The 15,428-nt window shown below is 51.2% G+C and overlaps 5 protein-coding genes across 5 annotated transcripts; 2 read left to right on the top strand and 3 right to left on the bottom strand.

The window, feature by feature from the left end:
• Positions 1 to 2,871: 2,871 nt before the first annotated feature.
• On the top strand, positions 2,872 to 3,976 carry HO133_009204 (uncharacterized protein; the record flags this gene model as incomplete). Its single annotated transcript, XM_037300065.1, has 2 exons — positions 2,872 to 3,011; positions 3,625 to 3,976. The coding sequence occupies 2 exons, from the start codon at positions 2,872 to 2,874 to the stop codon at positions 3,974 to 3,976; spliced, it is 492 nt and encodes a 163-aa protein (XP_037154891.1).
• An 842-nt stretch (positions 3,977 to 4,818) lies between these two features.
• Positions 4,819 to 7,731, bottom strand: HO133_009203 (uncharacterized protein; the record flags this gene model as incomplete). Its single annotated transcript, XM_037300064.1, has 3 exons — positions 4,819 to 6,139; positions 6,193 to 7,322; positions 7,381 to 7,731. 3 exons carry the CDS (start codon positions 7,729 to 7,731, stop codon positions 4,819 to 4,821), a joined length of 2,802 nt encoding a protein of 933 aa, XP_037154890.1.
• Positions 7,732 to 8,593: 862 nt separating this feature from the next.
• On the top strand, positions 8,594 to 12,475 carry HO133_009202 (uncharacterized protein; the record flags this gene model as incomplete). The annotated part of the gene is made up of 1 exon (XM_037300063.1): positions 8,594 to 12,475. One exon carries the CDS (start codon positions 8,594 to 8,596, stop codon positions 12,473 to 12,475), a length of 3,882 nt encoding a protein of 1,293 aa, XP_037154889.1.
• A 659-nt stretch (positions 12,476 to 13,134) lies between these two features.
• On the bottom strand, positions 13,135 to 13,980 carry HO133_009201 (uncharacterized protein; the record flags this gene model as incomplete). Its single annotated transcript, XM_037300062.1, has 1 exon — positions 13,135 to 13,980. The coding sequence occupies one exon, from the start codon at positions 13,978 to 13,980 to the stop codon at positions 13,135 to 13,137; it is 846 nt and encodes a 281-aa protein (XP_037154888.1).
• Positions 13,981 to 14,317: 337 nt separating this feature from the next.
• On the bottom strand, positions 14,318 to 15,051 carry HO133_009200 (uncharacterized protein; the record flags this gene model as incomplete). Its single annotated transcript, XM_037300061.1, has 3 exons — positions 14,318 to 14,728; positions 14,855 to 14,913; positions 14,994 to 15,051. 3 exons carry the CDS (start codon positions 15,049 to 15,051, stop codon positions 14,318 to 14,320), a joined length of 528 nt encoding a protein of 175 aa, XP_037154887.1.
• Positions 15,052 to 15,428: the final 377 nt, after the last annotated feature.

Here is a 15,428-nt window from a genome sequence, read left to right as displayed (position 1 = left end):
GTGTTTGGCTTTAGTAGATTCACGGGGAGTATATGAGGAACATGATCCCAATTTATGCTGACTGTCCACCCTTATCTTTTCTAAGAGAGTGATCAAAGGAAGGAAGTAACGATTGAAAAGAGCCGTGTCTAACCGTGCTCCACTTTTATCGATAAGGTGCCGCTTGATGCTAGGATGTCAAATTCTGGCCCCTCTCCTCTGGTGGAGTGAGACTTCATAGCACAAGCGCGTCATTCGCACCCAAAGCCTTGCGCAATCGTGCCATTGGTTCTATTTTCCTATCGGCGCATGTTGTGTAATTCTCCACCAGAGTCTGAGGAATCGTTCAATGTCTCACCAAAGTACATTGCGCCGCTGGACACATCTTGGAGTAGCCAAAATTCGGAAACACGAGCTCGGCTTTCGTTCCTATCTCAACGTCGAGGTGCCATCATGGAAGTCAGCTCTCGTCTGTTATATAGTCAAGGGGACTCGGAGAAACCCACAATCTGCGCTTTTCCGGCGGCTTTTGGAACTTCCTCCACCTTTCTAATCAGATCCCTTGGCATGTCCATTCCCCTAAAATCTCACCCATAAGGGAGTAGGCCACTGTTGCGTTGGCATAGCCCGTAATGACGAAGGCTTTGTCCAACATGACCACTGCAGGAACTTCCTCCGTGTTTTACCATGAATGAAAACGACCTCCCTCCTCGGCTTCTACTCCGCAAATGTTCAATACGACTGGACTGTTGACACATCCAGAGGTGCATCGAAGTGAGTGAGAAAGATTTCTTTTAAATGCAGACGACATGAAGCCCTGCAATGCTTCTGAGAAGATGTGGGTATTTGACTAGAAGCACATCCGTGAGGATTTTCTGTTGGTACATAGTCTCTATGAGACCCTGTGGTGTATCAGATGATTGCCTCTGGGTGACGTGAAGCCTGGGAGGAGTGAACCACTGGTGTGAGGTTTCCAGACAACGGTCTTCCCAGGTTTTGGAAGTTCAAGCTGATGACTAGCTCTGATTAGCGGACAAACCTGGGATCGTTCCGGTGTACTGTCCATCTCGACTGTTACTGTGTAAATGTTTTGATGTGGCGGAGGAAAGCAGGTGTACCGAATTACAAAGTCCGAAAGATTCCCCTCACCTCAATGTCTCGACGATATGACGAAAGCCAGTCAAACAAATGAGAAGAGCAGCAACTATATGCTAAGGAGACGATGAAATTTTAAGAAGTAACATTGCAAGATGGAGAATTTCAGCATCTCCACCAGAGCTGTACTAATGATTGTCATAGTAACGATAGCATCTTCGAGATTCTTCCCTACAGTCGAGGCGAAACAATGCGAACAATGAGATCTGATTCAGATGGCTCACACTGCATCACAACACCTTGGGGACATGTGGAAGAAGCAAGCTGATTACCAGTTCTTAAGAAGGCTCGATTTGCTCCCCCAGCTAAGCCGCAGGTCAAGGCGGCAGGTAGTCGCAGGTTTCACATTCATACTACAGATACCACTGTCATCGTGGCTGGAAATGGCTTGCCATTGAATTATTGCGAGATGCCTGTGTTATCTAGCGTCTCTCGAATCCGCAATAGTTGCAAGCTTCCAAGAGTCAGCGACGGCAGGAAGGCTGTGTTTGTGTTGAAGAAGAGCGTGGACAAATGAGTCACTGCGTTCTTTTGATAATCTGGTGGCAGTAAGCAGATTTCTGCTACGCCCGCTCATTCATTTCGGAGCGGAAGGATTGGAGAGGCTCATCTCCCAGAGGATGGTAGAGAAGGATGGAGAATATGATGTTGGAGATACACTTTGCCGCGCTTAGCGCGTAGGATGAGCGACGAGGCTACGAGTGAGGGGAGCGTCAGCGATCCAAATACCCTTCTCTATTCTTGCTCCTACAACAACCCATCGGATTCGTACTTCTCTAATACTCAGACCTGCAATGAGGATATTTGACGAGGACCGAAAGTGGCGTTTCAGACCTCCCACGCACCGACACCTCGAACTTGCTGACCAAACAAAGCTGACAGGACGCTTGTGGTGCTTGTGACGAGCAGGGGACCCGTCCTCAAGAGAAAGCTGTTATGTCTGATCTTTGGGTGAATCTTTTGTGTTAAAGATGAACGTAGGTTGATCGCATGTATGTACCGGCAAGGAAATGATTTCATGCAGATTCAGTATTGATTTCCATAAAACCCTGTCGCTTGCTTTTACTATAGGCTAGAGTGCGGAGATGCTCGATGCTCATTCTAATTTCAAAGGCCGATCGTGACTGAAGAACCCCTCCGAGCCCTGAGAGAATTAAGCAAGGAGACACCTTCTGCAATGCATTGACAGGAGAGTGTGCACGCTGAACAATCCAATACACCCTTTTCCATGACACCCACACACATGCGATTGACTATACAACGATAGCAAAGGCGACCAAAATTCTGCGATACAGCCTCACAGAACTTTCATGATCCATCATGACCATCCATACCGCAGTCGTCACTGCCACTCCTCGCGCACCGCGAGAGATCCGGCAACTCCCTTCCACACCAAAGGATGGTGAGGTGCTGATTTAAAGCGAATGGACGGCTTCCATGCCCCTCGACCTCCACCAAACAACAGCCACATCCTCCTTACACCACCCCAGATCCTAGGTCACGGTGTCGCTAGCACCGGTATCTAAATCGGCGTCACCACTACCCATCGGAAGTAAACGATGAAACTTTCGGCTTTGTCAATCAAAACGTTGCGGAGAGAGCGCATCAAGGAATCGTGTGCATGCCCGAGAATCTACTTTGCCCTCTCTCACTGACGTGCTCACGAAGTAAGAAGCGGTGATTATGCCCAATGAACTCGTGACAATCGTAATAAGTCTCACAATAAGATTGCCAACCATGTTTTCATCAAGAGCAAGTTTTACAATGCTTTCCTCAATGTTGTTTTTCTCCTTGGAGCCTGGTTTCACGCCGAACCAGGCCGCTTTGTTCTGCGCTCCAGGCTCAGAACAGGCGAGACAGGTCTTTGATCTGGTTCGGTAAGATCAAAGACTACGGCAGAAGAAGTCATGGAATATGCTCTGTAGTCTCAGCCACCATCTGACGAAGTGCACAGTCTTTGACTAACGTTCGTTATCGCTCATAGTCTCGCAGAGCAGCGCCAACACACAAAACGCATCAAAAAGATCAAGCCCACCATTTCTTGGTATACAAGCCCAGGCAGTCATATGATGCTGCTTTGTGGTACCCTTCAATGTTTCCTGAAGAGCTTGCGATCACCATTGAATTTTCGCGGGACAAGTCTTAGTATAGTGACGCGTTTGGTGAACAAAGCTATCCAGATTATCAATCCTGAGTCTCAAACTAGTCCATTGGTCAAAGATTCCCTCAAGGTGCATTGCTGAAAGGTCGCCGCATCCGGAGGAAAAACAAAAAGATTTCACAGCGTTGTCTCTGGTGTTCAACGCTTCCCTCAAAGATCTCAATCTCCAACAAAGCGTTCGGCACACGGAAATCGGATACAAAGCCTGCCTCCGCGTGCGTCTTCTCGACAACCCCAGAATCAAAAAGGCGACGCAACCAGCATCGAAAAATCATTTCCCACCAACTCATCGCACTCGCAACCCACCCCTTCGCAAAACTCACATCCAGAACACCAACGCCAACGCCAACGCCAACCCCAGCCCCATCCTCACCCATCACCATGAAGGCCACCGTATCCCCAGAGCTCAAGAGAGTCAGCCCGCGCACCAACAAGGGCATCTTCACCTCCACCAAGCTAGACCAGGAGCAAACCCCCCTGCCAAAAAAGAGCAGCAAGAGCAAGGGCAAGGCCGGCAAGAGGGCCCCACCGACCAAGACCGCCCCCAAAGCCATCCAGAAAGCCACAGCCCCCAAGAAGGCGGCCCCTTCACCCCCTCCCCACCGCAGCAGAGCAGCCCGCGCGGCCGACCGCGCCGCGCCCGCTCGCGCCGCCGCTGTCCGCAAGTCCGTCAAGCTGTAGGAAGCTCCGAGCCTGGGACCCTGCGCTCGAGATCGGTCGACCGGTCCGAGGCAGCGCGGGGTCTAGGCCGTCGTCGGCCGGTTCCGACGAGGGGGATGCGCGGGAGTCCGACTGGCGTTCTGGAACGCTTGGGATGGTGGAGATTCGAGCTGGGAGGTGGGCGAGGGGGGGGGAGGCTCGGGATCCTAGGACGGTGGTAGATGGGTATGGGGGATTATTTCCCGCGGTGGTGGTAATATGGGAGTTTCGTTGATGGCGGGAGGATTCGGCTACTGGAGTTTGGCGTTTGTTCTGTACTTGTCAATTATTAATAGAGGTTAATGCTCTCCGCTGGTTCGGAGCTTGGACTCCGATGCCTCGCGCAAATTTCAAGTATCTCGTTGCTCCGTCAAGAACGATCATCTGAGGGTTCTCACGTCTTCATCAGCAATGCATGTGGCTGAGAATCTTTTCATCTATGTAACATGAGCCATCCATGAGCATCTACCTCATTTATGAATTGGAATTTTTCCAACTAGACCATCCACAGCCCTTGGCCTGTCCCTCATCAATGGAAAAGGAGACCTCGGATTATCTGAGACATTGACAGCCATTGAAGTATCTTCCTCCTTAATTACCCGTCAGCTTGTAAAGCTGCAGACGAAATCTTGACTTCACCGCTCGCACCAATCAGCATTAAAGAATTACTGCTCCCTTTTGTGCTCTCTGATAAGAGCTAACACCATGAGCCGTTGCATCGTCAAGTCATAACCCTAGCTCCGAAACCTCGCTTTTATTTTAGTTGAATGCATGTATGTACTGACCGAATTATTTCCTCGAGCATCGCTAACAGCTTCTATACGTCAAGGATGACCATGAGGCATACCATCGTCCTCATAGCGAGAGCCCGGCTTCGAACTTCCCTGTGCTGTCCGTCCACGTGTATTCCCTCCACTTCTCTCATCCTCGGATTGGCTAGCGCTCTCATCGCCTCTGGCTTCCTTGCGGAGTTTCTCTGCTCTATCGGCAAGGTCTTGGGCTTCCTCGGCGACTCTCTGCGCACGAATTTGCTTGCGCCACATACTCGCGTATCGCCCATTAACCTTCAGGAGGTCAGAGTGTGTACCACTCTCAGCGACCTTGCCCGCGTGGAGGACCATGATTTGATCTGCGGTGGTAATGGTTGAGAGGCGATGAGCAATTACGAGTGTAGTACGGCCTTGAGAAAGCTTGTCTAACGCAGTCTGAATGTTCTGTTCGGTCTCGGTGTCGAGAGCAGCGGTTGCTTCGTCAAGGAGAATAATACGTGGATTCTTGAGTATGGTCCTGGCGATGGCAACGCGTTGTTTCTCGCCCCCAGACAGCTTGAGTCCGCGTTCTCCGACACGGGAATCGTAGCCATCAGGAAAGTTCAAGATCTTTTCATGAATGCTCGCCGCACGACAGGCCTCGAAGACCTCTTCATCTGTAGCATTGACGTTCGCATACTTGAGGTTGTACATGAGGCTTTCGTTGAAGAGCACAGTATCCTGTGGTACAACACCAATGTGACGTCGCAAAGAATCGATCGTAATATCTTTGACATCATGCCCATCGACTTGGATGCTTCCTCCACCAAGGTTGTAGAAGCGGTAGAGCAAACGGAACACTGTTGATTTGCCCCCTCCTGACTCTCCCACTAGTGCTGTAGTAGTGCCTGGAGCGCATCGGAAGCTCAGCCCTTTCAATGCAGGCTTCCGAGGATCGTACGCAAAGTTGACATCATTGTAGCGGATTTCCCCTTGGCAGCTCGGCAATTCTTCTGCAGTAGGCTCGTCTATGACGGTAGGACGCTCTTTGAAGAGCTCAAGCATACGCTCAGCATTGATCATCGATTGTTGGATGGAGCGGTAGAATGTGCCCAGAAAGTTCAGTGGTGCTTGGAGTTGGGCCATGTAGGTTAGAACTAAGACGAAGAGGCCCACATTTTGTTGGCCGCTGGTGACTTGATAGGCAGCAATGAAGCAAACGATCATCAAGCCCAAGGTGAACACAACATTCTGAGAGATGTTCATGATGTTGAGTGTAGTTGCAACCTTCCACTGCGCTTGCTGGGTCTTGTTGACGGCGTTACGGTAGCGTTGGAACTCGTAGGTCTCTGCATTGAAGTACTTGACGGTTTCGTAAGAGACCATCGAGTCATTCCTTGCAATGAATGTGTTAGAAAATCCAACGATAAATTTCGCCATTAAACTTACTTGACAGCATCCTCTTGGCGATCAAGGTTGACATACTCCCTTCGAAGGTCTGCACGCCATTGTGCCAAACGGATGGTGATGTACAAGTATGCACATGTTACGATCGCCACTACCAGAGCGTAATAGGCATCGACGGCGTAGAGAAAATAGCCGAAAGCGACGGCGAGGTCAACCAGCATCGGCAGCAGCTGGAATGTCACTTGTTCAAGGAACGTGTTGATCGACTGGCCCTTACTCATAGCTGATATTACTTCTCCAGTCTTCTTGCCCAAATGGAAGTCCAAGCTAAGCCCATGGACGTGCTCAAATGACGCAGTCGAGAGCTCACGGTAGGAGTATTGTTCAATAGGTATCCACATCACCGATCGAGCGGCGCCAAGTACTCCACTGCCTCCCTGGAGAAACCTGTAGAAGATGTAAAGACAGATCTGGCCCCAAGGAACACTAGAAGGAGCCCCATTTTCGCCTGCGAGAGTATTGGTAACGCGACCTGCCTGTATTGGAACCAATAGATTGACGGCTCTTTGTATCATGACAATCACGAAGCAGACGATAACAATGCCTTGCAGTCGGCGCGACTTCGCAGGCCAGAGGTAAGGGAAGAAAAGAGAGTATCCACGAATGTATTCCCACCAACTCTTCGTCGGTACTTTCGTTGGCCTCACCCAGCCCGGCTCTTCTTCTTTGGCGTGGTCTGGATGAATGCTACCGTAAGTTTGACCATTGACTGTGCCATATTCTGCCTGATGACCATTGAGAAGACCGGTTGTCTCGGGCAGATTTCCGTTTGCTGCATGACGCTTCTCTCTCAACTTTGCCCATCGAAGGGTGACAAAGAGAACGTAAAAGAATATCAGGGCACCCAGGAATAGTATTCGCAAAAGATCGATGAGGACCTCAACAGCTTCATATGTGGTCACCCCTGTCCTGAATTGGCCGTCCCTACCACTACCTGCTTTGGGCTCACGGTGGTCGGAAGTATACAGTGCCAAAGAAGCGCCGAGGAGTATGATTTCTAGGATGGATGCCACGATCCATGTAGAGAGATGAGCACCCGTTGGAGCCGGCTTTGTGTCGACAATCGATATCAAGAGAAGAGAGTATGCAAAGAATGAGGCAACTACATAGATCTGGAGGCCGCACATCAGTCAAGGTCCACCGGTGAAGCAGGAGTATAATCTCACATACCACAACGGCTTGGCCGCACCACCAATTATCTTTCCTGTCCAACAGTGCATGCACAATCACGGTTACGGCATTCCCGAGGAAGGTGAGCACGACACCAGCGGAGAGCCAGGTGAAAAGTAGCTTTCGAGATGGACTGAAGTCCAGTGCCTTCTTCTCCCGCGCGGCTTTAGCAGTCGGTGAGCTGTTCCGTGGTAACGGCTTGCCCCCCGGTCCAGTCTGGCCCGTTTCCGGTTGGACGACATCCTCCTTGGAAGCGGTTAAGATGCTGTGAGCGGTGAAAGCGACGAGGAAGAAGACAAGGAGAATGATAGGAGAGGCATAATGGGTATAGACCATGATCTCTTGAGCCATGGTGATAATGGTTGTTGAAGAGGTCATGCTGGGTAACGAAAGACTTGAAGGCACCTGAACGCCAGCACCGGTAAAGAGTAAGAGATATTAAGTAGAGGCCATGATGATATGCTTGCTGAATTGGGATATGAGAGGGAAGGGGAAGGGGAACAGGGAAGGGGAAGAGGGATGGGCGTGGCGAAAAGGAAAAGTGTGATAGTCGCGTGAGGTCTTTGTGAGGAGCTGCTGCATATATTAAAACATGTTCATCCGAGATGCTTATTTATTAGAAGTTAAGGTAAGGAAGATTTAGATCCTTCCCGCTGAAGAGTGGCCCAAGAGGCTAATACTGTAAGACTCAAGAGTAGTCTATCAATTTAAACGTTGTGAGGCGTAAACAAGCCTGCAGAAGCACTGCAGAATGCCTGTAACACCTGCTTAGAGTCAAAAGTCCCTGGTCCCCGGTTGCCGGTAGATTAGGTGCTCTGCCAATGATCGCTTAGGCAGCTTAGGCAGGGGCCTTAATGCTGCCTTTAGGGTCGCCGTACGAGCACAACCCGCTCGTCGGCTGCCCAGAAGGAGCCAAGGCCCAACGCCTAAACCGTCAGCCAACATGCCGCCAAGCCCGTTTTCGAGATCAATCTACTGCACCACTCTGCACCACAATGCACCGGGAGCTGTGAAAGGCGTCGTCTGGACCTCTCAGCTTCTTCAACGTCGTCGTCGAACCGTTGCATTCTCTAGACTGTATGCAAGCCTCGTTATCTCAAATGAGTGAAAGAATCCTGTCCTATACGTGCTCCCTGACCGCTCCTTTAGATGGTGGGGCCTTCGGGCTGTCCCAATCATCATCGAGTACAGAGCAGGCTCAGCGTGATACTCAATGTCCAAAAATCCGCTCCAAGATGAAAAATCCCCGTCACCTCCATCGCCGCCACCCCTTCCCCCGCAGCGATATGGATTCGCAGCGAATACTCTTGCACGCCTCGCACATCCCTTCCGCTATGGCCCTCGACCCTCGACAGCCGTGGAATACCTACGGAGTACGGACTCCCAACCATCCCGGTTGAGTGGGCAGACAAGCACAAGGTGGGAAGCCCCGTCGCTTTTGCGTTCGTTGTTCCAAACCCCCAAGGTCCCCCAGGTCCCCCAAGGACATCAAGAATCTCCCACTAACGATCCTCGTAGCCCAACATCAGAAAGAAAAACACAACATAAGACAGGCATTCCAATCGCCGCTCTTGACATCTCCCCGGGTCGAACACATGCTGTCTTGGCAGGGCGGGACATTCTCAAAACCATCCAGGTCGAGGATTTCACCTGTGCAGAAGACTTCAACCTTCGAACCAATATAATCGCTTACGCAACGACCCACGAGACCTCCGCAGGTGCAATATCTGCAAGACACAGAGATCGATTGGCAGCACAGGATGTAAAATGGTCCCACGGGAATTTCGGCACCACCATCGCTACGGCTGCTGCCAATGGAAATATCGTGGTCTATGACATCAGCCGGCCAGGTGTGGAGATTGCTCGTCTACACGAGCACAGTAGACAAGTGCATAGGTTAGGCTTTAATCCGCACGCACCCCAGCTCATGCTCTCTGGGAGCCAAGACTCGACTGTGCGCTTATGGGATTTACGGAAACTTGCTGGAGAAAGAAGTGTAATGACTTGCCAGAGTCTCAATAAATTTTCAGGAAACAGCGATGGTATACGTGATTTGAGATGGTCCCCCACAAATGGGGTGGAATTTGCCATTGGGACCGATAATGGTACTATCCAGCGTTGGGACATCCGCAGGGACAATGCTCCGCTCCTCAAAATAAACGCCCATGAGAAAACCTGCAATGCAATTGACTGGCACCCGGATGGAAAGCATATTGCAAGTGGAGGAGCAGACAAAAATATAAAGGTCTGGGACTTTTCCTCGTCAGACCGTAGAATGAAACACCTATGGCAGATTCGTGCTCCTCAAGCCGTCGTCAATGTCCGTTGGAGGCCAGCTTGTTGGTCTTCCGATAAAGAAGATCCTGCCCAGTGGCAATGCACACAAATAGCAACATCATATGATCAACAGGAAACAAAGATACATATCTGGGACTTCCGGCGGCCATATATACCTTTTCGCGAAGTGAATCGTTATGATACCCCTGCAACTGCGCTTCTTTGGAAATCGGAGAGCTTGCTTTGGTCTGTGGGATCAGCTGGCATGTTCACACAAACAGACATTAATTTTGCAACAAAGACATCCGATAGACGAAGTTCAAACACTGTTGATATCGCTCCAGATGGCCGGGTCTTGTTTTTCCTGCAGAAAAGGGAGCGAAGGCGAGCATCAATAAAGGATATGCTTGACGACTTTAATCAACGGGATCAACGACGAAGTAGTGGAAGCGAGAAGGTCCCCAGCAACCACGGCACAACGCACGGTAGCTCAGAGGAACCAACTTTACTCAGCTCATCGTTCAAGAACCGGCAACGTAAGCATCCAGGCCCCTCGAGGTCAATGAAATCATTAGCAGGTACGCCCCCATCTGCGGGCTCTGGTGGACCAATTCAGAAATTGGACATAAGCCTACACGAAAAGGAGATGTCTCACTCAGCCCAAGCAGCTGGCATTGGGCGGATTGAAGGTCTCTCTTATCACGATACGTTCAAGGTCTATGCACGCGAATATCACATTCCACCACCACCACCGACCGACGATTCAAGATGCAATAGACATCACGAACTTGCTTATGCTTTACGCTCCAACGGGGAGATTGCTGCACAAGTAGGCGAGTATCAACTTTCTGGAACCTGGAACGTGGTGGCGAAAGCAACGGAAAGCGAACTGGGCGAGAGAGCAGATGAAAATCGCCGGAAGCGTCTCAATGCGGCATCGCTTTCAAGTTCGATGAAGCGAGCGTCTTTCCAGTCGACGAGTAACAATGATGGCTACACGAACGAAGACCAGGAGAGTCAGATGTCGATTTCGATTGAAGGAAAGCTGCGATCGAGAAACAAGGCCTCCACAGCTCTTGATGATGCCTCCAATATGACCACGCCTCTCGCCAGACCACAACCCGATGCTCTACCTGGGTCGAACTTTTCGGCGAATGTCGAGTCTCTTCAGCTTTCTGATGCCTTATGGAGCAAGCAGCCCTTGAGACCAGTCACAGGCGTATCACAGCTGGCGAAGATGACCAGCCCTGAAAATCACGCCGTAGGCAAGGACAGCGGCCTAGAGAGATCTGGAGGGGCAACAGCTCTTTGTGAACCTGAGAACGAGCGTCTATCAAAGACTTACCAAACATCTCCAAGGGCTGATTTTGGCGAAATTGACCGGCAAATGACCGAACGTCGCGCTGCCATGGAGAATTATAGGGCGATACCCCGTCCATTACTCAGACTTGATGATCCGTTCCAGATGAACGGGCCGAGCTCAGGCGCTAGTATTAATCGCCACGACTCGAACGAAAGCTTTCAGCTGTTTTCGGCTTCAACTGACAGTTCGAACCGTGCTCAATCAACCATGGGGTCTTTTGAAAGCAATCCAGGATCCGAGAAGGCCTCATCTACTCCCGAACGTTTGAATGCTCCCAAGGACCGAGTCTATCAAGATAGCCCAAGTCACGAGGAAAGTGCATTGGTGTTCGAGGATGAAACAAGCCTACGCTCTCCAGCATCTTCTCCAGCCTCTCCACACCATTCCAAGAACCCACCCGTGCAGCACTTTCCGCCTGCTACACTGATATCGAGCTACCGCCCTAGCAATACAGCCGCATTGGTCCATCACGAAGACATGGAGACCAATGGCCTTGGCCAGTGGGCCCTTGACCCTCCCACAACAAAGGGGTTGCCAAATAAACCTGATTACTATATCCTTTCGGATTTCGATCGTCCCAAGCAGAGGTCGCCCATTCTACATCCATGGACAGCAACAGCCATATTCGAGGAGATCATCGATTATTACACCCTTAAGCTGCACAATGCACAATTTCCTGCTTATCTTGTCCTTCACCTTGCACCATATCTAAATCATTCTATTCCTTTCGAACGCTGCAACTTGATCCTACTACAATATCATGAGCAACTTGTCACCCATCAGCTCTTCGTCGAAGCTGACGCGCTTCTCAACCTCTGCGATCCCGACTATCCAGACGTCGTAGATAAGGGTTTCTACCACATCGCTTCAGGCGGGCCATGGTGTACCATCTGTCAAAAGCCAAACAAAGGTATAATCCCGAATTATTGCGAGCGCTGCCAACAACATTGGGCTGAATGTCCCATCTGCTTTGGGGAAGGTCTTGGATCGTCCAGACGGCATACGCAGGAACCTGCGGATTGTGGTAAACCGCAAAAGAAAGATGCCTCGTGGGGATGGTGCCAGGAGTGTGGGCACGGCGGGCATGCGGACTGTCTACGGGTTTGGTGGGGCGATCCAATGAGTGAGGGTGCCTGTCCGACTATAGGGTGCCTGTGTGACTGTGTGCCAGGAACAAGGAGAGACGTAATCGTGGAGAAAAAGGAACGGGGCAGGAAGGCAGAGAGTGTGAGCAAAGATGAGCGATATGCAGCTGAGAGTGGAGCTGTCCGAGGGGCTAGAGCCATGGTTGGCGGAAGCTCTAGGGGCAAGAGACCAGGGACAATGGGTTTGGGAGCCGCGGGGAGGAGTATGAGTGGTGGTAAGAAGGTCAGAATCGTGGTTCCAGAGGAGGAGGGAAAGGCTGCTTCTGGGAGCCCTGGGGCTTCTGGCAAGACGAGTGCTTCGGTGCCTTGATAAGGGCATAGGCGAGTTCATGGGGGTTCTCGCCAAGGTATGGGCATTCTTATGGCGTTCGATACCCAGGATAAATGAGAAATTTGAAAGCATGGACCCGAGGATCTTGATTCTTTCTCCATGCGTTGATGCTTACAGGCCCCCATCCTTCAGCCCACCCCATCATCAACACCATATCAAATCCCTTGCTTAGCAAGTACCAACATATTGATCAAATTGACCACCAAAATCCACTTCCCCTCTCTACAGTCACCGTTGTACTGGGCGAAGAACCAGAAAGTAAGAGATCTTCTATTCTTACTTTCCCAGAGAACAGCAGTCGTCTTTGTTTCTCAATGTGTCTCATAATATTGACTTGGTTATAGAAAGGTAAATACATGCCAACTCAAATATGTCTTCATCAGCCAGTTCCATTCCTAATCGCCGTCTCGCTTTCGAGCCGACATTTTTGCGTCTGCAACCCAAACCTCTGCTATCGAACCGGACTTATACTTGCACCTTGCTATGATGATGGCCAGGCACAGATACCCTCAGCTTCACATTGAGGCACGATAGGCCAATCCGTACACCCAGCTTGAATTGCTAAAATCCGAGTCAGACACTGACCCACACCATCCATTCAAACAGACGTGGGCGTGAGAATGAAAAGATGACAGCGCCTACTCACCGGCAGCGTAAAACGCATAATTACTCGCAGTCACCAGACTCTCCGTCGCGTTCAGCTCAATGGCAGCCTGCACACCATCCACCTCCTGCACGACACTGTTCCCGTAATCCAACGACTCGGGCACATACACGTGCGCCAACATGTGCACGACCGAGCCGTACATGCTCCGGATCAGCGCCGCGTCGTCCGGACTGGCCCTGTTGTCGACGACGCGTGGGCAGCTGGCCCGCGTGAGCCCGGCGGGGAGGGCCCAGAAGGAGGGGCAGATGAAGATGATCTCCGTCGCGCCCCATGTCATCAGGGTTGCGGATATCGTCCCCGTGTTTCGGGCGAGGCATTCGGCGTAGAGGTGCGCTGTGAAGGCGTCTCCTTCTTCCATGCAGGCGAAGGTTGGGGACGCCGTCGGTGATCCCAGGCGCGTGGCTCGGTCGGCGGATACGGGGACGGGGTCGCCGGCGGAGATTTTGTGGAAAAGGTCCGTCACGGCCGCTTGGTTGGTGTCGGTTTTGAAGAAGGCGGTGTAGCCGTGCTGGGATGTGGTGCCTTTCTTGACGTCTTGGATTGCTACCTGGAGATTCTGCCAGATCAGGGGGAGGAGAGCTTGGAGCTTGGCGGCTTTGGAGTCGGTTTGGCCGGCGCCGCAGAGGAGGATTTGGTACCTGCCGCTTGTTGTTGCGTCGTCGGTTCCGTAGTACTGGAGGAGGAGGCGGGAGGTTGTGGTGTTCGTTGCAAGGACAGGTTCGGTTGCGTTCGTGGCGTTTGTGTCAACTATGACCTGTGCAAGGACTTGATGGCCGGTGGCTAGAATACACCAACACCTCCAAAACGGGAAAAGCATTGTGAGGGTGTGGAAAAGTTGGCAACAAAGGAGACACGTAGAACCGGGAGGCAGCGACTTCGTGAATGTCGGCTATCGCCAGTCGCGTGTATTCAGAAAACCAAGGAAAGGTGGGACTGGATGTTCAAGTAATTCGAGCGCGAGACATTAAGAACGGAAGGAGACTGGATAGCTAACACAAATGGTCTAGGCCTCAGTTGCTTGAAGCTGCGGAATTTGGATGAGGTATCTAATCACTCTCCACGGTTTGAGTATACAAAAAAGCGTCCATTCTCGAAAGGGTATTCACCGCACGGACACCGCCAGCACCAACTTGTCGATGAAGGAAGAAGTGGCTTCACTTCTTAGCAGAAGTCTTGGCCTTCTTCGCTGGTGCCTTTTTCTTCTCCTTCTTCTCTTCCTCCTCACCGTCGTCGTCGTCGTCCTCCGGCGCGCTACGCTTGGTGCCAGCAGTGGCGGCAACGCGAGAGCTCTTCCTTGTTCCCTCTGCAGGTGGCTTCTTCTCTTTCTTGGGAGCTTTGGCCTTTGGCTCAGCTTTCTTGGTGCCGGTTGCCTTCTTGCCACTGTTGGCCTTTGGCTTCTCTTTCTCCTTCTCCTCGCTCTTCTCTTCGCCATTCTCCTTCACTTCGGCATCTTTCTTCGCGTCGGATTTGGGGGTCGGAGCGCCTTTGGTTGGCTCGTTCTTGGATCCTGCTTCATTCTCGTAGCCGCCGCCGCGCTTTTCGTACTCTTCGGAGATTTTGCCAGCCTGTGATTGACAGACGCGTCAGTTACTTGGACTCCAATAGATGCTGCGCTGCACGGATAGAAGATAGTGGCACATGGTGGTACGCGATGCAGCGGCGCAGGATAGAGCTTCGAAGCGAGGACTGACCTTCCATCCAGCCATGTGACCCTTTCCACCTCCATCCTTGTTTGGCATCTGCTTGACATCTACAGATAATGGTGCGTTAGCTGGACAGGAGAGTGTAACACTGTAATTTCTGGGCGCATAGTAAGGTGTATTTACATACCTTCCTTGGCCTCCTCGCGAAGCTTAGGGTCTGTAGGCTTTCCCTTTGATGAAACCATGGCGACGAATTCGAATTGGTTGCGTAGGAGCTTGTTGGTAGATTTTGGAAATTGTTGTGAGGTTGTTAAAAGCGCGTCGCAGCGAGATGCATGACGACGGCCGGCAAAGGTAGATCTCTTGCTGGAACCGCGCTAGTAAACGAGTCCATAGATGGTAAGAGCCGGAGTTCATCCACTATAAACACCGGTTCCATGTAATGATGCAGATACTGTTGTAGCCCTAATGCAGGAAAAATGCAAAGATGCTGAGGTCCACTCCTCTCAAACACAGCATCTTCAACTTGTCCACCGAATAAGCTCCGAAAATTCCAGTGCTTGAAAGATGATTCTCTGCTGGCGGAATAAGCTCCGTAGACAGTTCTGGATGATCAAAGACA

The sequence above is a fragment of the Letharia lupina genome (assembly GCF_014066315.1).
Source record: "Letharia lupina isolate WasteWater1 chromosome Unknown contig_6, whole genome shotgun sequence".
NCBI lineage: Eukaryota > Fungi > Ascomycota > Lecanoromycetes > Lecanorales > Parmeliaceae > Letharia > Letharia lupina.
Note: the sequence above shows the minus strand (reverse complement) of the source record. Positions and strands in the feature narration are given on the sequence as shown.